Consider the following 27278-nt stretch of genomic DNA (forward strand, 5'->3'; position numbering starts at 1 on the left):
TTTTTTTTTATTTTTTAAATCTTAATTAGTTTCAAGTATACAGTAAATTGGTTAGCCATCTATATAGTTAGTAAAATGATCCCCCCAATTGCTCCCTCCCGTCCCTGACCCTCCACCTAGCCAGTGTATTCAGGCTAACTGCATTCCCTATGCCATGCTCCCTATCCCCATGACCATCCATCAGCTACTAATTTGTACTTCTGTAACCTTTCACCCCATTCTCCCAGCCTCCCAACCGCCCCGCTCTGTCCATCACCAAATTGTCCACTATATTTGTGAATCTGTTTTTGATTAGTCTGTTCTTTTTATTCCTTAGATTCCACATATAAGTGAAATCATACAGTGTTTATCTTTCTCTCTGACTTAAATACCTTCTAGATTCATCAAAGCAATATCTTTTTCCATCCCCTTCCTTTTCATATGTAGGGGTCTTGTTTTCTTATCCTTTCGGCCACTTTATCCTTTGATTGGAGCACTTAATTCTTTTCCATTTAAGGTACTTATTGATAAGAATGTAGTTGTTACCATTTTTTATTCTTATTTTTGATACATGTTTTTCCTTTTTAAAAAAGTCCCTCCAACATTTCCTGTAATTCTGTCCTGGTGGTGATAAATTCCTTTAATTTATTTTTGTCTGAGAAGCTCTTTATCTGTCCTTCAACTCTAAATGATAGCTTTGCTGGATAAATTATTCTTGGTTGTATATCCTGGGTCTTCATTCTGTCTAATATTTTTTGCCAAGCCTTTCTGTCCTGCATAGTTTCTTTTGAGAAATCAGTTGCCAGTCGTATGGGTATTCCCTTATGTGTAATTATTTGTTTTTGTCTTGCTGCTTTTAATATTCCTTCTTTGTATTTAACCTTTGGCATTTGAATTATGATGTGTCTTGGTGTGGACCTCTTTGGATTCCTGATTTTTGGAATTCTCTGAGCTTCCTGGGGTTTTATGTACATTTCCTTCACCAGGTTAGGAAAGTTTTCCATCATCAGTTCTTCAAACAGTTGTTCAACATCTTGATTTTCTTCCATTGCGCCAATCAGATGAATATTTGGAGCCTTACTAGTGTCCCGTATCCTCCTTAAATTATTTTTATAGTCTTGGCATCTTTTTTCTTGCCATTCTGATTGAGTGTCCTGATTGGCTTTCTTGTCCTCTAGATAGGGCATGTGATCTTCTTCTTTGTTCACTTTGTTTATTCTTTTGTTTATTCTATTTAATATACTTCTCATCTCAGATAATGTGTTCTCCATTTCAGACTGGCTCTCTTTTATAATTTCCATTTCCATTTCCATTTCTATCTCTTTGTTGGAGTTCTCTACACTTCCCAAAAATTCATTGAGCATCTTTATAACTAATGTTTTGAACTCTGCATCTGTTAGATTACTTGACTCCATTATGTCAGGATCTCTATTCTGTTCTGTCATATGGTTTCTGCTTCTTTATCTTCCCATTGTGGCTGCCTTTCCATGTCAGTTTCTATGTACTAAGCAAAGCTCATAAGTCTCCTGGTCTTATTAGTGTGGATTTGTAAAGTAAGTGTCCAGTGGCACAGTCCTGAGAGGGGTTCAGCTGCAGGCCAAACTTAGCCCAAGCCTCTAGCCCTCTGGGGCCACTTGTTAAGATTCAGCAAGCAATCCACAGGTGCTGTGCTTACAGTTGCCTCAAAAGGCCACACCAGAAACCAAGGCCAGCTGCCTCCACCAGTGTGAGTCTCAGCAAGGAGCACCTGACTCGCTGAGGATATACCTGGATGTGGCTTGGGTGGGTCCCAAGTTGGGGTAGGTGGAGTTTCAGTGAATCCTCTGGGTGGAGCAACCTTTGTTATCCAGTTTGATGACATCACAGCTATGGCAGTGCTGTGTCCGGCGCACTGGTAGGAGGGAGGGCTCAAAAGAGGAACAATGGATACCTCTGGCACTTCTGTACAGAGTGAGTCTCCCCTCGGCCCTCACTCCGACAGTGTCTCCCTGTAAGTCCCTGGTGCCCCCTGCGCTCAGCCAAATTGGCACTGGTGCTCAGAGCAAGCAGGTCCATCACCGTGAAAATCTGCTCCCTGACGCGGCCCCTTTAAGAGGCATCTGCCTCTGCCGCAGCCTTCGTCTTACTCAGCTGCTCAGGACCAAGCAGCACCTCATCCTCGCCCTGCCCTACCTTCTGCTGTTGCAGGGTGCTTTCTTGTATTTCTCTGTAGTTGTATGGCTTGTTCATCTAGATCCCAGGTGATTTTTCCTTGCTGCTGCTCCTTGTTTCCATCACAACTTTGATTTGGTTACCAGAAGGATGAACAGAACCTCTATTATCTATGCCATTTTTTTTTCTCTCTCGGTATTTCCCTAAATTTTTATCAGCATACGAATATGTGGACCACGATAAGCTCCCATGTAAGACTGGCTTCTGCAGATTTACTAACTGATCTCGGCTACCATGACTCTAATTGGTTTCATTGTAGAAATCTAAGAGGAACACAGGTAAAGCAACTAAACTAGACAGAATCCATTATGCAGTTATGTGCTTGACAGATATCTGAGCCCCTGCTATGTACCAGACACTGTCCTAGGCCCTGAGGAAGAGGCTGAGCAAAGCCGAGGAAGCCTTCACCTCCACGGAGCTTAGATTCTGGTGGGGCACAGGAAAGAGGCTGTACCCACCAGGGACTCTGTTTGAAGACAGCTCCTGCCTACAGCAGAGGAGTAGGGATGCACAGCAGGGACCTGGCTTCAGTTCCTATCTTGTTCCTTCCTTAGCTGTGTGATCTTGGAGAAGTCACTTAATCACTCTGAGCTTCAGAATCCTCTTATGTAAAATGAGCATTAAAAACAATGCCTACATAATAGAGTTGTTGTGCAGATTAAATGAGTTTAATGCGTGAAAAATGCCTCCTGAAGTGTTTGGCTCACAGCTAGTGGGAGTTGTTACTTAGCCCAGCACTGGAGACATAATACGTACTCAACAGGTAATTAATTTGGTATTTCTGCATTTGAGCAGTAAAATGCCCTCGTCTTTGTCCTTACCAAATTTATTCATGTAACAAGTATCTGTGATGTTTCCACTTTGAACCATATCTGAATACCTTTAGAAAATGGATGAATTACTGCCCTATGAACCATTCTTTTAGAGGCAAATGTATTAGCCTAATGGAAGACTTCTCGCCATACTTATTTAAAGGACAACAAATATATTCTGCCCCATTGTCAGTTGTCCAGTATTTCATTGTTCTCTCTGTACCTGGACCCAGCCAGCTAGACCCTTTCATAGGGCATCTCTCATCACCCTTCACAGAATATGGCAGTTAGCAAAATGCCCGTGGCGGACACTGAATACATCTTTGTTCAGTAAATGTTTATTCTTCACTAAAAAGGCTTAGAAAGACTTTACTATCTATCTGGAAGACACTATGTGATTTGTAAGAAATATTCGAATTTTCGTATTTTTTATTTTCTCTTTCTCTAAATGGAGAAAACAGCAATTCAGACTTTTCTGACCATTCCTTTAGGTTGATAGGTCCTAAATCAAGAGGAAAAGGCAGTTTCACAAGGGAAAGGGAAGATTTGGAGCTATTGTGATAATAGCAACCTTTTACAGTCTGGCAATTTCAGGCCTTCTTGCTATGTTAAGGCATTCCACAATCACATGTCCAGATGTCTGTTTTTCCAGAGTCCTAGGACCCTGTGTCCTTGGCCAGGCAGTAATTATTGAGCAGCACATCCACTTTCAGGCCCGGTTTGGTGAGTGGTAGAAAGGATGGAAAGTGCAATAAACAGGAGAGAGTCTCACAGGTGTCGGGAGACAGACCTCTTAGCCAGCCGAAGCTCTCTGGAGTTCTTCCCCTTGCTGGGTTTAACTCACACGGCTCAAGGACTGCTTGGAGGGGCCTCTAGTGGCCTCCATGTGGGCATCAGCAGCCTTAAGCCTGAGCTGGAGCCAGGCTGAAAGCCAGTGCCCAAGTGAGAGAGCAGCATTGCCAGAGCCGGGGTCTCCCAGATGAGGTAAGAGAAATGTTTCTCCTGCCATGGAAAAAGCAGGGTCTCCTTCCAATCAGCAGGGCAGTTTTTCTCCAGGGGCTGCAATGTGCTTCTAAGCTATTTAATTAATAATAGAGGAGGACTGGGAGAGGAGAGGGAGGGTAGGCTTACTTTGAAAGAACATAGAGTTTGGAAAAGTGGCCTCTGTGAATGGCGTGTTTACTTGCCACAGGGCTGTGCAGCTTGGTGGCAGTGGCCCAGTAGGTCTTCATGTGGGCTTGCACTAGCCATTCAGCAGTACCCTGTATTTTGATGGATTTCTCATTCACCAGGGTGCTCCAGGAATAGTGTTTAATTGTGGTGCTTGATTACAGTTTGGGGAGACGCTGTCCTCTCCAGAGTCTGTCTTGCCTCCCTCCTCCAGTGAGCTGTGCCAACTCATCCTATGTGGATAGGTGTCTTCGGTCTAGCTGGAGTGACCCGGGGCAGTATAGCCAGGAAAACTGCAAGGGCTGGCTTTTCTCATAAAGTGGCGTGTACGGTAAAAGTGTTTTGAATCCTCGCTGAACTTATTAGAAGTGTGTGCTTTTGTCAGCTTAGAGGCTTGTTTCTACTCCGTTCAAACCTCTCTGTTCTCTGGGCATCTGATCTGTGACTCTGTGAGCAGGGAAAGGGTCTGTGCATGGGCTTTGTGGCCAGAATGAAGCACTACAGGGGAAGTAGGTGGCAGGAAGAGAGGGAGAGTTGGTGCCTGGTCCCCGACCCATGCCCTCACAACCTCTGGTGGGGCAAAGACCCTTACCCAGAAGAGACACTTTTCTTTTTTCCAAGTAACCTTGTCAGCTTTCCCTGAATAACAGAGGCTATTGAAAAATAAGAATCCTATCATATGAAGCTTGTACACCTATCATTCTGTCAGTTCTGACCAAGATTTGCCTGAAACACAGGATAGTTTAGGTCCCACATGGAAGGACTGAATTCACTGGAGTTAGTCTTTTAGCGACATAAGCCCCCTCAGAGCCTCACTGAGGTAGCCTGAGGTCTGCAAGGACAACAGCAAATAAGAAGCCTTCCACAGCGGTTAGATATGCACCAGCGTGTGGTGGGTACGATGATTATCTATTTAATAGACCAGGAAACAGGAGCACGGAGAGGTTGAGTGACTTTATGCAGCCTGGAAGAGGCAGAGAAGGAGTTTAACCCTGGCTCTCCACTCACAGTCTGGACCTCAGCCTCTCCCCTGCAGGGCACATTCCTTGTTCTCTGGTGTAAATATTTTCAGCCAAATTCATATATTCCTCCATTAGTAGCCAGTTGACCCAGAAAAATCCTGAAGGCTCATTTTAGAGAAGATAGGAACACATAGAGATCCCAAGAAAACATAGACTTCAACAAACATACACACAGTTTTTAAAAAAAACATTTAAGAAAGAATAAGGATTGTGTTTTATTCACCTATGTATTACAGAAGGTTGAGACATATCTTTTCTAAAAAACTGTTTTAATTAAATAATTATAATTCCCAAATTCAGTGAATAGTTAAGTGTGTTGGTGCAGGGCAGAGAGGTGGTACTAGAATGTTAAAACCTTATTCTCCAACTGCTATTCCTGGTAGGCAAACACCTCAGACACTGAAGGAGGCATGAGTTCTCCCAGCTCACACCAGCGCAGAGCTTCGTCTCTTGCCTGGAAACTTCAGTGTGAGTGTCTCGACACCCGGCACAGCTCCCGTCCAGCGCTGCCGCCCTCACCCAAGGGGGCCTGAACTGCAAGTCAGCTGAGCCTGCTAGTGCTGAGAGGGCACATATCCACGCCATGCTCAGCTTTACATGAACGGGATCTTTTTTTAAAAAATGAAGTTGTGTAAGCAAGGAGTTTCTAAAATAATTATTTGGCACTGAATACCAGCAAATCTATAGGCTTTTAAAACTCATCAGGCTGAGCATGGGTAACAAAGAATGCATAATTGAGAAGACAGAGTCTTTGGTCTCAGCCAAAGGAGAGAGTTTTGTATGTTGTGGTTCTTGCTGGACATGTTCAGAGGTATTTTCTAGAAGGACTGTTTTTCTCTGTGATAGTCACCTGACTTCGCACCCTGTCACCAGCCCACGTAATTTATATATGCCAGTGCATACTCTAGAGCTCCTGGCAGGCAAAATACCTCAAAACATTGAAGGTGACAGACATTGGAGCTGAATTCGGGTAATAGGACCTCATGGACCTACCTTCGGGGCTCTGCACCCTCAAAATCCTTCAGACCATGTAGCTGATTTCAGCTAGTTCTGCTTTGATGCCATCACCTTAAGTGGAAGAGTATTTGAAATTTGGTCCACATGCATATTTAAGGCCTCTTAGGGACTCTTGTATGGGATCATGGAATTTCTAAGCTGGATGGGACCTTTGAGAGATGTTTCTTCCCTTTTCAGATTGGCCCTCAAATTCCTGGTGGGGAGGTCATTGGTGGGACAGAGCACTAACCTTTCTGCTCCCAAAAACAAAGATAAAAGCCATCATGGTGTTTTCTTCCCATTGCAGAAGTTTCAAAGTTCTTTCCAAACTCTGAAGTTTAATCTTACGTCTTGCCCCCGACTCTTCAGCTTTCTTCTTTCTGCCTGGCTCCCCTCAGCAGGAGGATGCCCGCGCTGCATGTTCTTGCCTGTTCTCAGTGCTGTTTTGTTGTCTAATCTGGAGAACCCGTCTGCGGGCCATCTACATACTTAACAAAGAAAATAGAATGTTACCTACCGCTTTCATGGATTTGACTTAGATGCCCCCTTGAGCTTGGCAGTGCCCCGTAAGTCAGGAACCGGGTCCAGCCTGGCCTGAGAAGAGAAGCAGGGTCAGGAGGTCTCAGTCCCTACAGGCAACACTGTGGGAAGGTACAGCTGCCAGCAGGGCAGGCAGCTTCTGAGACAGGACTGCATGGGGGTCCTGTGTGACCTGGCGTGGATACAAGAAACAGAACCAGGAAGAGATACATAGAAAGAGATTTTCTGCGAGGAATTGGCTTACATAATTGTGGAGGCACATTAGCCAAATCTGAAATTCATGGGCCAGGCTGGCAGGAAGGGCAGCCTAGAACTCAGGCACAGGATAAAGCTGCCATCCACAGGCAGAATGTGTTCATCTTCCTCAAGAAAGCCTCGGTTTCATTCGTAAGGCCTTGCAACTGATTGGGTCAGGCCCACCAAGATTATCTGGGATAATCTACCTTACTTAAAATTAACTGACTATGGACTTCAAATATATCTATAAAATACCTTGACAGCAACGCCTAGGTTACTATTGATCAAATGCCTGGAGACTGTAGCCTAGCAACACTGACACAGCACACTGACCCCCATACCCTTCTTTTGAGGAATGACAATTGGGCCAACTGATGACCCCCACCCAGGTTTCCATGCCTCGCTTCCCTCTGGTCTTCCTCCTCCATCGCCTGAAGTGACTGATCTGGGCAGCACTTTCTTTTCCTCCTAGAAATTTGTAAGAATCTGAAATCTTCTGAAAAGCAGATCTTCCTAGAGTTACAGCCCCATAAAAGATCTCCAGTCTCAACACCACATTTCCAACAGAACTTGCAGAGAGACCCCTGGGGCTACTCCTGAACCACATGTGCTCAGACGGTTGTGGTTGTAGTCTCTTTTTTTTTGCCTCAATTAAGTCTTAATTACATGCTATTTGATTCTCACAACCTAAGTAATTTCTCTGCTTATCAACAAAATATCAAGCTTGTAAGGAGAGCTTTTAAGCCTTCTCCATTAAGGTGAAGGAAAAGGTAATTTTAACAGTGGGAATTTTTGTTGCGGTTTTCTTGGATTCACTTAGTTCTGTTTTTTAATTAATGAATTGTTTCTAGGTTTAAGAGAATGTCCATGAAATAAAATAAGAAAGTACAGTTATTATAGGCTATTTCTTTTTCAGTCTTTTTAGAACAAACCTCGCCCTACCCTGAAATTCAGCAGATCAGATGGATAATAAAGAGGTCAGTCAAGTGAAACCAAAGAGTGACTTGGCAATCATTACATTATTATATATGGTAATGATGCATAATATTATTACTTATAAAATCTCACATATACCATTTACTATGTTCAGGAACACAACAGCCCATTTTACAGATGACTAAACTGAGGCACAGAACTCCTAGATGATTGAACCAAGGTCACAAGCTTATAAGTGCTAGGAACAGTATTTGAACCCAGACCGTCTGGCTCTAGCCTCCAGGCTCTCAACCACAGCAGTGAAAGCTTTGTACACTAGACACTTGAAGTATTTTTATTCTTGAATCTATGATACATCACCTAAGATGATAGTTTTTTGTGACCATTAATTGTTTTACCTAATGAAGAGGTGCAGCCCATAAGTAAAAATCTAAGATGACTTGGGGTTGGCCCCATTGGCAAAGAAAGTGGCTCTAGGAAGTGTTGTGACATAGCATATAGCCCGGGCCTTCCACAAGTGCCGCTGACCAGCTGGCAGTTCAGAGCTATGGATGCCTGCCTGTGGGTGACCTATTCTATGCAACCCAGGTCCTGAGCGGGTGGTTAGGGACACCATTCTCTGCTGGTGGCAGGCTTTCCTGTCTTTCAGGATCAAGGCCAGTGGCCCTGGCCAGGTGGCTGTAAGCATCTCTGAAGTGTGTGAAGCATTGTACCAGCTGCCGTTTGCAGAGCTGGGAGCAGGCCCTTCTTAGGCAGAAATGATCCACCTGAAGTTCCCATCCCCTCCTACTAGATGCCAGGACTTAAGGTTTTAATACTCTGACGTATTTCTTCCTCTCATCCACTTCAGAAAAACTGATTTCTCATCATCCAAAAGGAACATGTGATTAATGGCAAGCTTAAAGTGCCTGCGGTTCTTTGATAATTGCTTTTTTTTAACATCTTTATAGCCACCTCCAGAACATAGTTGATTTCAGGCAGTTTGAAAAGAATTTCTAGTGAGTCAAGGCAAAAGGTCATTATCTGCAAGTGTCATACCTGTGTCCTTATATCAAATTGCTGTGTTTTTCCATTGCCCTGGCAGGAATGTTGAAATACCATATAGCTGCTGGATTGCTCTTCATTTTTGTACCTGACGAAATAAGTAAAATCTCTGCTAGGATTCCTAGCTAAAACAGAAGAATGGAGAAGTCAGGAAATGATTTTATTTATTCACTTCTCATAGATGAGTGTCTGGGAGACAAAAACATTGCTCCCGCTTCGGGTGATTCTTTCGGTTTGGGGGATATATAGTTAGCCGGTGCTTCTCAGTGAGTCATCTGGGGACCTTGTTAAAATGCAGGTGCTGATTCTGTAGGTCTGGGTGGGGCCTGAGCTCTGTATCTAACAAGCTCCCAGGTGATGCTGATGCTTCAGGTCCAAGTAGCAAGGAGTTAGAGAATCTCTCAGACCACTTAAGGGAGAGGAATGAGAGAAGTCCACAGAAAATAAACTATGACAATGGAATCATTGTCATATCGTCAGTGATGCTAATATATGTACCGGTCACATCTCGTTTGCAGCAAGGAGAGAGTGAGAAGTCAGACTGGAATCATTTGCCCACAAGGGACGATTTTCCTTTGTCATCCACAAACCTAGAACTCAATTTAGAAAGTTGTCTCGTGATCCTTGTGTGATAGCATGTAATGGAGATTAGTGTGTGGGATTAGACGTCCCAGAGGGGGTCTGTGGTGAAAGAATTGCAGCTGCAGATATTTTTGTACTTATCGTATCACAAAATTAAAGAGAATGGTAGCAAAGAGAGGAACTGCAAGCCATGTGCAGTGCCTGTTGTAGCAGCAAAGCCTTTGACATGAAGCCATGATGCTACTTTGATATTATCTCTCTGACTTTGTTTAAGTTACCTGGGTGGCCAAGTGCTTAATTTTCTCATCTGATACTAGCCTGTGCCGAGCCGCAGACACTAAGCTTACCCTGCCTAATGCCGATTTCTAGTTTCCATAGCAGCCAACCTACTGCTTGTGCTTAGTAAGTGAAAACTAGAACCTGCAACCAGTAGTCTTTTTTAAAAAGACCCTGTTCTCTGTATTATTTTTAAAAGCAGAAATGCCAGACCTGGGGTGAATACCTGAGCCCTGCTAGGAAGTAATCTTTTAAGTGAACCTGGCCTATGCATTGAAAGGAACAACATCACAGTCAGCGGCTAGGAGAGGGCTGTTTAACCATGTTTTCTTGATTTAATGGAAAACATTTTTTATAAGCTATATTCAGTGAGGCCAGGCTTCTCTCTTGCTCATCAATAGCTAGGGCGATGATCTGTTTGTGGCAGAGCAGGAATAGAAATTCTGATGACTTTATTATTTTTTTTCCTACAGATAAGCTGGTGTAGATGGTGCCCTCTCCTTGTTAGGGCTGATTCTATCCTTGTGACTAAGTATAGTTTGTCTGTTCTCCCCTCTCATCTGCTCCCCTTCTGGTGGGAAGCCATTTAACCTCCAACCTCCACTCTGGTCTCTAGACAATCAGCAGATGAGCTGTAGTAACTGATCTACAAACTAACTCTCCAGGTACAAAGGCATGAAAAGTATTCTCTCCTGAGAGCCTTCCTTAAAAGAAATAAAAAAATAAAAAAATAAAAAAGCAAGCAAGCTTTAGGGAATACTGCGTATTGTAGAAGAAGAATAGCAAACAAATTTACATGCTCTGTAGGGGAAAAATATATAAAAGCCAGCTTTCTTTTCTAATATCGAGGACCTTTATTATAGGAATTCATGTAGTAGATCTGTACTAGTTGTCACTTGGATGCTAGTTTAAGGTTTTGTGACCATCTTTTTTACCCAAGATCAAATTGAGAGCATAGATTCTTGCAAATGCGAGGGACTGTGGTATTCTTCCATTCAGTAGACATTCAATAGAAGGCAGACACTAGTTTTGTTTTGGAGCTATGAAGATAAATCAGATACAACCCTGCGGGAGGAGCTGTCTACCTAATAGAGACTGAGAAAGGAATGTACAACATGCCCATATCACAGTGAGCGGGAGAATTCCAGTATGGAGGGAAGCTTCCGATGAGATTATTACAGCATGATCCAAGTCTGCTTTATTGTTTGGGTTTTGTCTCATTCACACAGATAAAGGTGCATTGCGACTCCTTCTGTCTTGGTCTCACCTTGTAAGTAGGTTGCCTGGAGCTCAGTTCCAAGGAGTACTAGAGTCTGGATTGGAAGAAAGGGTGGTGCAGGTGGTTGGGAGTGAACAGATGGGTGTTCTCGGTTCCCTGTGCAGAGGTCGAGAAGGTCCCCTAGTATGGCATCATAGATGGAATGAATGGCAGCTGATGGGCATGAGAAGGAATCTACTCTACAAGCAGCTCAGTGATGTCTAGAGAGCGGAGGAAGTGAGAACGATGTGTGATACAAACACTCTATCCCCATACAAAGCAGTGTTTCTTAGTTTCTGGGCTAGGCAACTCTGAATTATAACATTTTTTTTGCCACTGATTTGCTGTATGACCTTTAGCGATGATCTCACTCCTTTCCCAGTCCAGGCCACAGCTCATACAGCTGTTAAACAACAACAACAACAAACGAGGATCTCAACATTGACAATACCACGTAGGGCAAATTAAAGCAATTTTACACTTCTTGGTTGATTGAGAAGTGCACTGGCCCTGGTGTACCCGTGGCTCTACCAGGCCATAGGGCAGGACGCTCATGTCTCTCTTGTCCCTTCTGTGTTCCAGGAATAGAGCTGTGCCCCCCCGGAAAACGGTTCATGATCACGATGGTGGCGAGCTTCGTGGCCATAGCAGGGCAGTTCCTCATGCCCGGGCTGGCCGCCCTGTGCCGGGACTGGCAGGTCTTGCAGGCCCTCATCATCTGCCCCTTCCTGCTCATGCTGCTCTATTGGTCGTGAGTATCCTCCCCGAAGGCTCTGCCACCTGATGCATCTGCCAGCGCTTTCCAAAGGCTGTGCACGCCCCCTCCACCACCACCACCTTGGGGACGAGACAGATGAAGCATATGACTTGGGCTCCACTATCCTCAAACTTCCTGCTAGTTTCAGCTTGTGTTTTGTGAGGGAATGTTCCTCTTTCTTTCTTTTTTTTTTTTAATTTCATTTATTATATGTCTTTTCTTGGAAAATGTTCAAACATACACAAAGTGTACAGAAGAACAGAATGAGCCTCCAGTGCCCTTCATCAGCTCTATGCTCCAACAGTCTGGTTTGAAACATGCTTGCTGAGTTATTTTGATGTGATTTTCATGAATGGATTTGCAAAAGGAGGATCCTTGTTCTGGGAGGGGGAAATAGGGAGACATTCCAGGAACGACTTAGAAAAGTCCTTTTATCTCCTTTAGACTAGGGATGGGCAAACTCCAGTCCCCGGGCCCACTATACTGGCAGAGGCTATGTGGCCTCCAAAGCTGAAAATATTTACTACCTGATTCTGTACAGAAAGTTTGTCCACCCCTGCTCTAAACAAATTCAATACGACTTTTAGGGCTGTGTGTAACTTAGTTTTTGGCTTACTAACTTTAAGGGAGAAAAAACAGCTAAAGCACACACTGGTCTGAGGGTATGACCTGGGAACTAGATTTTTTTTTTTTTTTTTTTTTAGGCGAGGCAATCCTTGGTTGACCTCACAGTTTGTCAGCTTACAATCCCTTATTTTTTTTGTTTTTTACAACTATAGCTCCTAGTCTTCCTAGGTGGTCTCCCATTCAAGTACTAACCAGGCCCGATCCCGCTTAGCTTCCGAGACAGATAGGATCAGGTTTGTTCAGGGTAACATAGCCATAGACTAGGAACCAGATTTTTTAAGAAACTCCCCAGGGAATTAATATGTAGCCAAGGTTAAAAACCACCACAGTTGAATGAGGCTGCTTCATAGGTGGTACCATATAGTTCTTTCCCACTTTTAGTTTGATATGTTGGTTCAAGTGTATGGTCCATCCATTATAATGCTCTCTATCAATTTTTCTTAATGATTTTAGCAGCCATTGATGATCATGAGGAGTTGCAAAATGGTGATTTTCTAATTCTATTTCTAGTTCTTTCTGCATTTATCAGTGATGATGGAAAAACTTTTCTCACCAATTTTTTAGTTACCCTGAAATACAGTTTGCATAGGAATGGCCATATAGATAATTACTTCTTTCCTTTTATTTATAAATAATATTTATAAATAAATAAATAAATAAATAAATAAATAAATAAATAAATAAATAAATATCATAGAAAGTTCCCTAGGCAATCAGTAAAATGTTTTTTTAGTAGTGATTATGAACCCCTGAGTTTTGATATATTTTGTGTTTCCATCGACTATAGTTACTATTATATTCAAATTGTTTCATGTTGGGGCAGTGAGTGCCCCCTTCAGTAGCCTCTTGTGTCATTTTGACAAGAATCCAGTATTTCTTTGATAATTTCCTTACATTCAGGCCCCCCAAATGTACCAGCCCATATTATACATTTTCTGTCTCATTCCTGGAATTAGTAATTTCTTAGAGAGACGTTTAGGGAAAAAAGTGGATGTTCCACCCTTTTTATAAATAACTCTTCTCTTTCTTTCCCTTCCCTCCCATCGTCTCTCCATGCCAACACTCTTACCCTATAAATAGAAGATACTGTCCTGTAGCTTATATACACTGTACTGTATTTCTATTCTTTAGTCACTAACGACAACCAAATGTCTGGCAAGAAGTCAATCAGTTGTGTCTCGGCTGTGTTCACTGGAGCAGAGAGGGTGTTAATGGGGCCTCCTTTTCTCAGGTGCCAGGGAGGGGGAAGGTAGCACCCACCTTTCAACTTAATCATGCTGCTCCCCGCTACACACACACGCGCTCACACACCCACACACCCACCCACCCCCTGGTCGTCAGTTCTCCAGCAGAAAAATAATGGTACTTGCATACTGTATCATAAGAACCCCGGCAGCAGTGGGAAGCCAGCAATAACAGATGAAAAAAAGGCTACCTGCCGGGGGCGGTCCTCATTGCAGCAGCTGCCAAAAAAAACTGTGCTGTTCTCCCAGTGCCTCCTCCAGCCTTCTCTGCCTGAGTTTGGACATCACAGCCCCTCCCACAGGAGCCATGATTGTTTCAGGACATCCTGCTCCCTCCAGCAGGGTCTTAACAGGCAAAGAATGAAATCATTTCCCCCAGAACAGGGCAGCTCCTCCTTTTATCACCCAAAGAAGCCCTTCCTGTTTCTTCCCTTGTGGCATCCACAGCTGGACTACTCTTGTTTTGGATTTCAGGGCATTTATTTATTTAACAAATATTTATATAGTGTTTACTCTATGCCAGACACAAAATGTAAGCACTAGACAAATAGTAGATCATCACCCAGGTATACAGATGACAAAACTGAGGTCACCCAGCTAGCTCTTAAACCCAGGCCTGCTCTTACCCTATGCCATACTGTCTCCTGCCTTCCCTCAGCTTCCGTCCCTTGTTCCTGCCCACTGGGACACTGCCCTGGGAGAGGGCCTAGAGGATCCCCTGTGCTGTCTGGCAACCTCCCACTACCTCCTCTCACTTCCTGGCCTCCACAGTACCCAAGAGCACCAGTGCTACTGGGAGGCTGGAGGCCTGGGGTGGTGGGCACAGCCTCTGGAGACTCACATTCCTGTAAAGGCAGACAGGGTTGACTTCATCACCTCCAGGCTGTGAGTCTCAGCCCAGGCTCTTCTCCCAGTTGTCTCATCTAGAACACCTGACAAGAAGAAATGGCAGAGAAGGGTTTCCTGGAGCAGGTCTGGTGGCCTGGCCCACATGGGAAAGGGCTGTGGGATTTGTCTTTTTTTTTTTTTTTTAATTTAAATTTTAAAAATCTATCAAAGTTTAATGACAGGCAATGTAAAACCAAAGAAAAAATTTCTTTGAAACTCACAGTTGTAAAAACAAAACTTTATGGTGAAAAGAACATTCAGGGTACTTTGACAAGTAAAATGTGTGGGTGGACAGACAGATGGACGAACATCCGTGGCACTGATGCCGTGTAGTTACGGCTCTAGCGCTGCATTCTGGGGTAAACCCGCTCTATTCATATGTGTTAACTTTATGATCATTATCATCATTATTTTTGTTTATATCATTATCTAAGGTGCTTGGCATGTGTCTGGCCTACAGTAGGTATTCACTAATATTAGCTACTGTTAGGACCATTATTATATCACCTCTTAACATGTATGGAAGCCTGGGTGTAATGGGGGCAGGTAAAAGAAATTGATGGTAAAAGATGTATTCCATCTTTGCCTTGAAAGGCTCCATAAGAATCACTGGCTTTTAAAGGCTGCTGAGGTGCCTTCCCTTTTTTATTGTCTTAATTACCACCCTCCTTCCCTCTGCTGCAGTAGGAAGCTCCTCACTCCTGAAGGCTCTATTGTTTGACAGAATAAAGTAGGCTGCTGGGGGGAGGCGATGAGCTGCACACTAGCCATCAGGACCAGCTGCTGGTGACAAAATATTGAAAATCACTCACTTTCCTTTAATGAGCAATTATTTATTGTGTGAACCCAAGGTGCCCAGTGGTGTACTTGGTACTTTAGAGTGACTCTAAGAATGGTACATTAACAAGGACCATAAACCAAACCAATGACACAAGATCACCAAGATGCAGGGTCTTGGGTTAGGAGCAGTAATGACAAAAGGGTGGAGAGTGGCTGGAGAGATCTTCTGGTCCCAATAGTGGGTTAGACTGACAGGGACCCTCTAAACGCACATACAGATGATGGATAAGATATTACATTAGCCAAATACATACATAGTACTGAGCTTCAGTGCAAGAAAGAGGAATTCTAGGGCCCAGACTGAGGAGCATTCAAGCAGGAGTGGACACAGAGGTATCCCGCAGGACATCTGAACCAAAAAGAGGCCCAAGGAGCTTGGGTTTTAACACCTGCACAGGGGGCTGGAGCTGAGATCTCAGGCCCCTTATACACTTAGAATTGAGCCCATGAATGAAGCCAGGAGTTAGGACTATCAGCGACTTTAGGACTAGAGAATCTTTGCCTACCACAGGGTCTCAGCTCCAAAGCCGGGACAATGGGCAGGAAAGGTTCACCCTTAAGACACTGGGTCCTTGAAGTCCGCACCACACACAGCTGTGTGTTCCAAATTCCAGTCAATCTCTATGGCTGAGAAATTAATGTAAGAGCCAGTGAGTTCCTTGGACCCTCCAGGTCCAAAATGGAACCTCTCATGGAGAATTACTGGGGCAGGCACTCAAGACTCACATGGAAGAAAATTCTCACCAAGGATGAGCTCACAGGCAGAATTCTCAGAGCCCATAAGGATCCAGATGAGGGCCAAAAACTAGAAATTTGGAGTTTGCATCTCAGGAGCTCTAGAAAATAGAGCAATCTGAAACAGAGTTAATTCAACTAATTTATTAATTAATTACCACTACTCCGTGCTAAATGCTATTCTAGATACTGCACATGCATATGTGCAAATCTCCACTCACTTGAAACATACTTTACAGTAGGGCGTGTTGGTGTGGGAGGGAGTCCACTGACCATAAACCCATAAACAAGCAAATTGCATGCTTTCAAATAATCGACACTATGAAGAAAATGAAAAACAATGGTGGGATAGAAAGGAACAGTAGGGTGGTAAGGAAAGGCTTCTCTGAAGAAGTGACGTTCCAGCTGAGATCTAAATGATCAGAAAGAGGAAGGCACACAAAGTTCTGGGAAGAAAAATGTTCCAGGCAAATGGAAACAGCCAGTGCAAAAACTGGCTTCCACTTGGCTTTTTCTGGAAGAGGAAGAAGGTCAGTATGGCTGGAACAGGAAGGACAAGGTGGGGGCGAAAAGCAGCTCAGACACAGGTGAGTCAGACCACGTGGGGCTGGAGGCTGATGGATTTCTTCTAAAACTTATGAAAACACATTGGAAGTTTGCACAGGGCAGGAGTATGCTTTGGCTTGTGCTCTGAGCAGATCTCTCTGTCTGCTGTGTGGTGAGTGGTCATGGGGTAGGGAAGAGCTGAGGCAGAGAATGGCTAGCTTCCATGCTGGTCTGTGAAAGGTAGTGTGGTACCTACACTAGGGGATGGGCAAGATAGTCACCTGAAGAGGTCTGATCTAAGGTATATATATATCTGGAAATGGCCCTAGTAAGACTTGCCAAAGGATCTGCTATGCCACGTGAGGGTAAGAGACAGCAATGACTTCAGTTTGGGCTATTTCCTGAGGGAGGGGCAGGAGCCCCCTTGCATGTGGGGGCCCACAAGGAAGGGAGCATGAAGTCCTGTCCTGAGAGTAGAGTTGGAAGGGTGACAGAAATGAGATCACTAGCTAAGGGAGAGCTTTGAAAAGAGAAGTTTTTGATCTTGAGGGCAATGGGGAGCCACTGTGAAGAGCTCAGAGACTTGATTGAAACCACAGCCTGGTTTTAATTGTAGGGTTTATTATTATCCAGGTATGGTGAGGCCAACAGAGCAAGAGACAACAGGCCATTGAGAAGATAATTTGTTGCTCAGTTCCCAAGAGAAGAGCACTCACCAGGTTGTGGGGGCCACATGGGAAGTATCAGGGCCGGTCAGGAGGCAGAGCAGGGAAGGAAGTGTGGGCAAGAGCCTTTATTGCAGTTTCCTCAAGGAATGGGTGAGGCAGGGTCAGCAGGCTTAGGATTGGCTACTTTGAATAATTTCAGTGGGCTCTGGAGGGTAGGGCTGTCCCCCTAGGTGTCTGGTACCTGGCCTTGGGGTGGTTGAGGCAGGGAAATAGTGGCCAGAGTTGAGTCCCATAGAGGAGGTGGTGAGGGTATGGGCTCTGGATCCATTGGTTTGTATTTGAAAGGTGTGCCCGCAGATTTTTTGCTATCTCCAGGAATTGGCTGACCCTGGGAGAAGCAGTCCTCCCTCCCAGAGTCATCAGAAATTACAGGAAATAAAAAGGCATGATTAATATGTAGCCCTACAGCAGCTACAGGGTTACAGAATACTCTAGAATGAAATGAATCAAGCTGGAAAAGCCAGTCGGAAAGAGGTGGCAGCAGCAGAGATCTGATGTGGCCCAGGACTGGGCAGAGTTTGTTAGGGGATATAGTGAGTACAGGTAGATTCTGGTGAGTGTACTTGGTACTTTAGAGTGACTCTAAGAATGGTACATTAACAAGGACCATAAACCAAACCAATGACACAAGATCACCAAGATGCAGGGTCTTGGGTTAGGAGCAGTAATGACAAAGGGGTGGAGAGTGGCTGGAGAGATCTTCTGGTCCCAATAGTGGGTTAGACTGACAGGGACCCTCTAAACGCACATACAGATGATGGATAAGATATTACATTAGCCAAATACATACATAGTACTGAGCTTCAGTGCAAGAAAGAGGAATTCTAGGGCCCAGACTGAGGAGCATTCAAGCAGGAGTGGACACAGAGGTATCCCGCAGGACATCTGAACCAAAAAGAGGCCCAAGGAGCTTGGGTTTTAACACCTGCACAGGGGGCTGGAGCTGAGATCTCAGGCCCCTTATACACTTAGAATTGAGCCCATGAATGAAGCCAGGAGTTAGGACTATCAGCGACTTTAGGACTAGAGAATCTTTGCCTACCACAGGGTCTCAGCTCCAAAGCCGGGACAATGGGCAGGAAAGGTTCACCCTTAAGACACTGGGTCCTTGAAGTCCGCACCACACACAGCTGTGTGTTCCAAATTCCAGTCAATCTCTATGGCTGAGAAATTAATGTAAGAGCCAGTGAGTTCCTTGGACCCTCCAGGTCCAAAATGGAACCTCTCATGGAGAATTACTGGGGCAGGCACTCAAGACTCACATGGAAGAAAATTCTCACCAAGGATGAGCTCACAGGCAGAATTCTCAGAGCCCATAAGGATCCAGATGAGGGCCAAAAACTAGAAATTTGGAGTTTGCATCTCAGGAGCTCTAGAAAATAGAGCAATCTGAAACAGAGTTAATTCAACTAATTTATTAATTAATTACCACTACTCCGTGCTAAATGCTATTCTAGATACTGCACATGCATATGTGCAAATCTCCACTCACTTGAAACATACTTTACAGTAGGGCGTGTTGGTGTGGGAGGGAGTCCACTGACCATAAACCCATAAACAAGCAAATTGCATGCTTTCAAATAATCGACACTATGAAGAAAATGAAAAACAATGGTGGGATAGAAAGGAACAGTAGGGTGGTAAGGAAAGGCTTCTCTGAAGAAGTGACGTTCCAGCTGAGATCTAAATGATCAGAAAGAGGAAGGCACACAAAGTTCTGGGAAGAAAAATGTTCCAGGCAAATGGAAACAGCCAGTGCAAAAACTGGCTTCCACTTGGCTTTTTCTGGAAGAGGAAGAAGGTCAGTATGGCTGGAACAGGAAGGACAAGGTGGGGGCGAAAAGCAGCTCAGACACAGGTGAGTCAGACCACGTGGGGCTGGAGGCTGATGGATTTCTTCTAAAACTTATGAAAACACATTGGAAGTTTGCACAGGGCAGGAGTATGCTTTGGCTTGTGCTCTGAGCAGATCTCTCTGTCTGCTGTGTGGTGAGTGGTCATGGGGTAGGGAAGAGCTGAGGCAGAGAATGGCTAGCTTCCATGCTGGTCTGTGAAAGGTAGTGTGGTACCTACACTAGGGGATGGGCAAGATAGTCACCTGAAGAGGTCTGATCTAAGGTATATATATATCTGGAAATGGCCCTAGTAAGACTTGCCAAAGGATCTGCTATGCCACGTGAGGGTAAGAGACAGCAATGACTTCAGTTTGGGCTATTTCCTGAGGGAGGGGCAGGAGCCCCCTTGCATGTGGGGGCCCACAAGGAAGGGAGCATGAAGTCCTGTCCTGAGAGTAGAGTTGGAAGGGTGACAGAAATGAGATCACTAGCTAAGGGAGAGCTTTGAAAAGAGAAGTTTTTGATCTTGAGGGCAATGGGGAGCCACTGTGAAGAGCTCAGAGACTTGATTGAAACCACAGCCTGGTTTTAATTGTAGGGTTTATTATTATCCAGGTATGGTGAGGCCAACAGAGCAAGAGACAACAGGCCATTGAGAAGATAATTTGTTGCTCAGTTCCCAAGAGAAGAGCACTCACCAGGTTGTGGGGGCCACATGGGAAGTATCAGGGCCAGTCAGGAGGCAGAGCCGGGGAAGGAAGTGTGGGCAAGAGCCTTTATTGCGGTTTCCTCAAGGAATGGGTGAGGCAGGGTCAGCAGGCTTAGGATTGGCTACTTTGAATAATTTCAGTGGGCTCTGGAGGGTAGGGCTGTCCCCCTAGGTGTCTGGTACCTGGCCTTGGTGTGGTTGAGGCAGGGAAATAGTGGCCAGAGTTGAGTCCCATAGAGGAGGTGGTGAGGGTATGGGCTCTGGATCCATTGGTTTGTATTTGAAAGGTGTGCCCGCAGATTTTTTGCTATCTCCAGGAATTGGCTGACCCTGGGAGAAGCAGTCCTCCCTCCCAGAGTCATCAGAAATTACAGGAAATAAAAAGGCATGATTAATATGTAGCCCTACAGCAGCTACAGGGTTACAGAATACTCTAGAATGAAATGAATCAAGCTGGAAAAGCCAGTCGGAAAGAGGTGGCAGCAGCAGAGATCTGATGTGCCCCAGGACTGGGCAGAGTTTGTTAGGGGATATAGTGAGTACAGGTAGATTCCGGGTGATGGGGAGGATGTGATGCCTCAGTAAGTAGAACCAAAATGGTAGATTACTGTCATTACACGAGCTACCTGGGGATGCTCCAGGTCCAGGCATGACCAGTTGTTTTCCTATGAGCCGTAGGTAAAGAAAGAGCTTCAGAAGCTGAGTGGCTCAGGAGAACAGAAGGATGTGCTTCCTGGTGGTTGGTACTCCAGCATGCTTTGAAGGATCAAATTTTGGCACGTCATCATGAAGTAGTGATGAATATTTTTTACCTGAGTGTAAGTGTTGTCAGAGGTGGTGGGTAATTCCACTGATGGGTGCCAGTGCCTGAAACCCATGCAGCCTTTGAACCTCAGGACACTGGAGCCAGATAGAAATGATTGGTGGTCATTTTGCTTGGGGATGTATTATCAGTTAAGAAAGGCCAGAAAAACTTCAGTGCTAATCTAGAAGGAAATCATACTGACAAATTTTTTTTCTGAAATAAATGTGGAATTCTTTCAAGGTCACAGAAAACAAATGAGGGGTGGGAAGATTCATGATCCAAAATACAAGAAGAAGGGAGAATCTAAGAGAAACTCTGCTTGGATAAGCTGAAACTTGGCAGATGATACCAGAATGGAAGAGGGAGCTGGTTGGAAACTTCCTTCTGATTGTACAAAAGGTGACCCTTTCGTGTGGCTTCAGCCTGCTCCAGAATACATGGATTAGTGACAGCGCCTTCCTTGTCTAGGAGCCATTGTGCAAGGCACAGCCTGGGTCCCTACATTTGAGAATCCAGGTCTGTGTCGTTAGAACATCTAGGAGAACTGGAAAATCATGAAACAGGTGACATCAGGTTTTCTGAGTGCAACTCATTGTTGAGTTGCATAGGAGTGAGAAGGCTGGTGGACAAGGCTGCCCACATGGTATCTATCTAAAGTGTTTTGGTAGAAACAACAGGAAGTAGGAATTCCAAGAGATGGTGAAGATGTTAGTGCCACTTTCCCAAAATGTTGGTTTATGCCATCACCATACCTTAAAATGTAAATTAAGGGAGCTGAGTACACACGATTATTTGTAAAAACAAGCATGTGCACATCAGCTCTGGACCCAGCATGCACTGGGGGACAGTCTCAATGCCTATTCAGTAAGGTCCCTAATGAGGGCTTTCAGTATAACATGAGAGCATTCACCCTTCTTCAAGCAGTGTTTGCTGGGTGTGAATCATCACAAACACAGCAAACACTGTCCTGCCTTGTGGAACAGCTTAGCAAGGCAGCAGATGTACTGTAACATATGCTGATTTGAGCATGTCTTAAAATGTTAGGGACATGCTTTTCCCAACATCAGCTGCAAGCCTCTATGTGTGAGGCTATATTAACCATAATACTCTTGGATTAGGTAGGAACAGGTGGTTGGTGGGATTATTCTTGTTTTTAGCAGGGAGAAACCAGGGCATCAAAAAACTTCACCAGAACACTCAGAGGTATTGGAAAGTCATTAAAAACTTGTTTTCAAATGTCAGTGGTTCTCAAAGTGCAGCTTCTGCACCAGCAGCATCTTTACTACCTGGAAACTCCTTAGGAACACAGATTCTCAGAGCCCACCCTGGGCCAGCTGAGTCAGAATGCCTAGGGGTAGAGTTGGGAGGTCTGTGGTTTAAGAAGCCCTCCAGGGAATGCCGATGAGCTTTCAAGTTCAAGAAGTGCTGTCTTATGCCAGGCTGCCCATCATAGAAGAAAAAGGCAGAAATCTTGCATTTGAAAAAGGGACTGGTACACTTCAAAGAAAGATATTATTTAGGCGACGTAAAAGGAGATCAGAGTCGGCTGTGGAGAACAGACACTTCTGGTAGGAAGAGGTTTCTCAGTTCTGTAGGGAAACGAAACAGATGTCGTCCTTGAAGGTCAAGAAGATGTCATGCAGGGCCTGGTGCCCAGTCCAGTTCCACTGCAGAGAACAAAGCTGCCTTGATCGTTGTAGACAGCAGAAGTCCCAGAAATTCCTACAACTGATGAAGGAAGGCAAAAAGATCTCGGCACTGGATCCAACAATTTTATCTGCTCTATGAGAACAAAACCTGTGTGCACGTGTGTTTTAGAATCTTAAACTATGGCCTATGATCTAGTTGAATGGGAGGAAAAGGTTCCTCCCACTTTGCTTACCTGCCCTCTGCATGTGCAGCAATAGGGCATCTTTTGGGCAGTTTTCCCTTTTAAATGTGTCCTTTCACCACTGCAGGAGAGCGTTGGGTACAGTTTGCTTTTACACTCCCCCAGGACTTTTAACCAAGTACCGAGTTAGGAAGAATCTCATCATGGACTCACCTAATATATGTGTTTTGCATGAACTGCTTCGAGAAAGAGTGGCATGAAGATAGGTGAAGATGGTGAATTATTAACTGCACTTTGTTCAGTTGGAATTTCATTCTGACACAGGAAAAGGGATGTTGGCAGTCAACGTGATCATCGAAAGCATCTGGAAAAGCATTAAGAAGAAGATAACAAACCGCATGGGAAATTACGAAGAAATCAGAGAAAGATCAAGCTGCACTGCGTGACTAGTATCGGTTCCCCAAGTGAAAGATGAACCTTGAAGCAGAGGAAATTAGAGCATGCTGTCGTAAGGAACTCACTGTGTGGGGGAGAAAAACAATTAATACCCTTAGGAATAAAAGTATGTGCTAAAAGAGATTTTAATTTTTAATTTCAAGAAAAAGCCATCGTAAAACATTTAAATGGCCTCAGGTTAGATAAATATTCAGCAAAAAAAATAATAATAATTTGCTAATAATTCCAATATGTAAATGGTCCTAAATATCACTGGCTCTTTTAAATATCATCAGAAATATTTTGGCCAGAATACTACTAATTTTTAACATTTCTTGAGAGTTTGCTCTGTCGGGCACTGCTAAGTACTTTCTATAACTTAGCCCTTTAATCCTCCCGTGGATGCCATGGAGAGGCCACTGAGATGGCCATCAGCACGAATGGAGAAACCTGCACACGTGTTGCTTACGGGCCCAGAGCTGGTACATGGGGCCAAGGCCTGCAAGCCACAGGCAACTCCAGAGCCAGGGACCACCAGCCTCTCAGGTCACACGAGCTGTGGCGCTGCTGGGCCCCAGGGACTATCCCAAATGCTGGGCAGAGGAGGAGACCCCCTGGGCCAGCAAGAGCTGGGCCTCCAAGAGCAGTATGTGAGCAGCACAGAGCCAAGCTTCTCACCCAGAATTTTCTCTTCGCATTTCTTTTTTTTAGTATATTGTTTAACATTTACAAAAACATTTCTTAAAATCACTGGGGTATTGCTACCTTCCCTAATGGGAGAATCAATAAAAATTTAAATGGATGAATTAATTTTGCTTTTTATCATTGGTAAAATGATTTTATAAGACCCTTTAAAATTATGTGTGTATATATTTATAAAAGCAGTTATCAGCCTTTTTTCTTGCCTACACACACTTGAAGGACACAACACCTTCCTCCATCAAAAGAGATTCTATTTAAAAGGAAATCAAGATCCCACATGACGCAAACTCTGTTATAGGTAAAATAGGGGCTACGGGTTCCCTGCTCACCAGGAGGGGATCGGAATTCAGTTATACCAATGGTTAAGTCACACAGGAAAATGTTTTCGTCAGAGGAAAGTAGAAGACATGAATCACAAAAAACATATAGTCTCTTGGAGCTTAAATAAATCTATAATAATTATTTTTATAGGTTATCAGTTAATTTTGGGAGACATAGGAAACATTATAAAAATTTTAGTCAAATTCTATTTGTCTAAAAATTATCTAGATGGGGTAATACTCACCAAAGTCAAAAAGTATAAATAAATTTTTTTTTACATTCATACATTTCATTCATAAACATTGAGCAATTAAAAGTGAGATCAAAATGTTCTCTAAATTGGTGTTTTGGGATTTGCTGATGGTATGGAATCTCAGGGAGCCCTCAGGCGAGAGCCTGCCTCATTTCAACTTCTGAATATGCAGAGATGATATAAAACAGTAGGAACCCCTGTGGACACAAGACTGCTTCCTAGGAGAAGTGGAGAAAGGCCTATGAAAGAGAGACTGTGTGGTCATTAAACACCAAGGGCTGTGCCAGAGGATCCAGCCTCTGCTCCAGAGGCCAGCATTACCAACTCCAGTGCCACTTCTTTGTCCTCCCTGTCCCTGTGCCTAGAATGAACTCGAATATTTCATCTCATTGCCCTGCCCCACCCTGAGGAAGCTGGGGATTGCTTAAGGCCAGCTGGGAGATCACTGAGCCCTGCAACTTCAGAGAGCCTGTGCGTTTGTGTACTCGTGTATATTGTGGGAGTGATGGGGTTGAGCTGTTGGCAGCTGGCAGAAATCAGGTTTCTAGTGATAGCTGGTAACCAGTTGCCCCCCTGGCAGCTGGCAAAAGTCCATGTGAATGGATTAAGAGAGACAAACCGAGGGGCCTAGCCCCCTCAGTTGGTCTTAGGGATCCAGCAAAGCACACATCCAGTGTCACAAGAAGTGGGAGTCCCAGACAGGAGATCAGGATGGCCTCACTCAGTCATCAGGATTTTGTAATAAGCTGTGACTTTCTGTAGGAGTTGGAAGAGGTGAGCATGGTAATGGTGAGAGACTAGGTATGAGGTCAGGATGGAACCAGCAGGCCTCAGTGGGCTTCTTTATCTCCTGCCAGAGGCCTTCTGCCAGCAGGCTTCTTTATCTCCTGCCAGAGGACTTCTTTATCTCCTGCCAGAGGACAAGATTGGAATGAGGAGGTCAGGAGAGGCTCAGTCCAGGGGAGAGGTTGACTGGACTCTCTAGACAGGCTGCTAATACAGAAGTGCCAATAAAATTCTACTTAGAAGAAGCAGCAGCATAAACCCTCCGCTTCTTCTGCCTACTTTCTTTTCAAATTGTTTTTCAACATCACATTTTTTTTCATATAATTTGTAAAAATGCCAAATTAATTCTCCCTACAGCATTACCTTTTGAGTGCCCGGTGTGCTGTATACTTTCTGCAGCCTGATAATTACATGGATAAACTAGTCAAAGGAGCAGAAGGTGAAAAAGCACAAAGAGGGAGAAAGTGGGAAAAACTAACCCACCTACGGTCACGGCTACAGAATATTTTCCAGTGAATTCCTAGTATTCATCTGTTTACATCAATGTTCACTGAGGAACGTTTTAAATTTATCCCAGTTGTTACATGCAGAGTTGCTTAATCTTTTAAAATGCTAGCTTCAAAGACATTTTAGGTACTGATTTTATTCTGCCTGGGCAAAACCTAAAGTAGTAATAGAATATTTGTTCAGTTCACTGCCATGATCGGCATCTTTTTTACCTTCCAGAAAGAGGCAACAGTTACCACTAGCCCTTTGAAATAAACCTCGAGAGAATTGTTGGAGCTCGGTGAGGCCTTGGTGTCATTCCACCATTCCACCTCCTCCCCCTCCCCCCCCACCCAACCCCCCGTTCTACAGATGTGGAGAAATTGAGGCCTGGAGTGTTAAGTGACTTCCCCCGGGTCACAAATCTGGTATATAAACCCAGGACTCCTGATATATTCCCTCCATAATTTTTCTATAGTGGAAGAATTATGGAACTTAGGTATGTATCATTTTAAAAAAGAATAGAGACACAAAATTCTGAGTTTATGTGACAGAAAAATTAGTGGGATGGCCATGTAAACTACGAAAGAATTCCTTGTTTTACAAAGAGATTTGCAAGAAGCGTTCATTTGCCTTAGGAAAACTTTGAGGTTTAACCATCCTAAGAGCCAACTTTTATTTGATTTCATGATGCTCATCCCTTCTTCCTAAATTACTAAATTTAATTCAAATCATGAACTTGACTTCTTTTTAAAGAGCCAGTTCCTATCAATTTGCTATCTCCTGAGCTGAACCTATTTACCTTAATTTTTTATATACCAAACAGAACTAAAGTTAAAAAAAAAAATCCAAGTGAAACTTACCTACTGGAACCAACTCTATAGTTTTGTAAGAGCTTTGAACCAGAAACTTAAGATATTCCCTAAACTGGTATTTAATTCAATTCTAGACTTCGATTTAATTTTTTTATTTGGAGAATCTTTTGGAATTTCATATCACTGTGATACTTGATAGAACCCCAAGTGTCAACAGCTAGAATCTTTAAAAATTACCCTTTGCACAGTCTAAGACTTTTTTCGTATGCATATTTAGGGAAACTAACTCTACAAAGCCTTTCATGATTCTTCTCCCTGCATCCGCACTGTGTCCTTCACTCTGCATTTGGTAGGTAAACCTATTTGATAGATGCTCTTACCCTGTAAGGCATTTATTAACCTACATGTTTTTCTCTACTGGCAGGCTGAGCATGCTTAGTACACATTTATTTCATGAATGATGTAATGTTGCATCACAATATGAAGTTGTCTACAAGTGTATCACCCTAAAACTAAATACTTCAGAGAAACAAATGACTTGAAGATAAAATTAATAGAGCATTAGCAGTTAATCTTGTTTCCTGTCTATATTTTTTTACGAATAAATGTTCTCGTGTAATTTAAAGAGGATAAGCTTGCTTTTAACGTAGAGAATTGCCAAGCCGGCATTTTATCAGAGCAGGTGTTAAATGAATGAGCAAGAAAGCAGCCTAGATAGTATATTAGTCTGTGTCAGATTTTCCAGTTGGGTGAAAGGAAGACTTGATTTTAGTCTTAAATGTCAAGGAAAAAAATATCAACTTTATAATATTATGAAAGTATCACATTATTGAGTTTTAATTACTGATTCTACTGAGTTATAGGTTACAGAG

At 43.7% G+C, this 27278-nt stretch overlaps 1 protein-coding gene across 2 annotated transcripts in view; it reads left to right on the top strand.

Moving 5' to 3' along the window:
- The window catches only part of SLC22A23 (solute carrier family 22 member 23), a 179678-nt gene that overhangs the window by 115541 nt on the left and 36859 nt on the right, over window positions 1-27278 (top strand). For both annotated transcript variants that reach the window (XM_023534652.1, XM_023534651.1), the window contains exon 3: window positions 11646-11814. In XM_023534652.1, coding sequence (XP_023390420.1) covers window positions 11646-11814 — 169 coding nt within the window. The remainder of the gene's footprint in view (window positions 1-11645; window positions 11815-27278) is intronic.

The sequence above is a fragment of the Pteropus vampyrus genome, unplaced genomic scaffold, assembly GCF_000151845.1.
Source record: "Pteropus vampyrus isolate Shadow unplaced genomic scaffold, Pvam_2.0 Scaffold129, whole genome shotgun sequence".
NCBI lineage: Eukaryota > Metazoa > Chordata > Mammalia > Chiroptera > Pteropodidae > Pteropus > Pteropus vampyrus.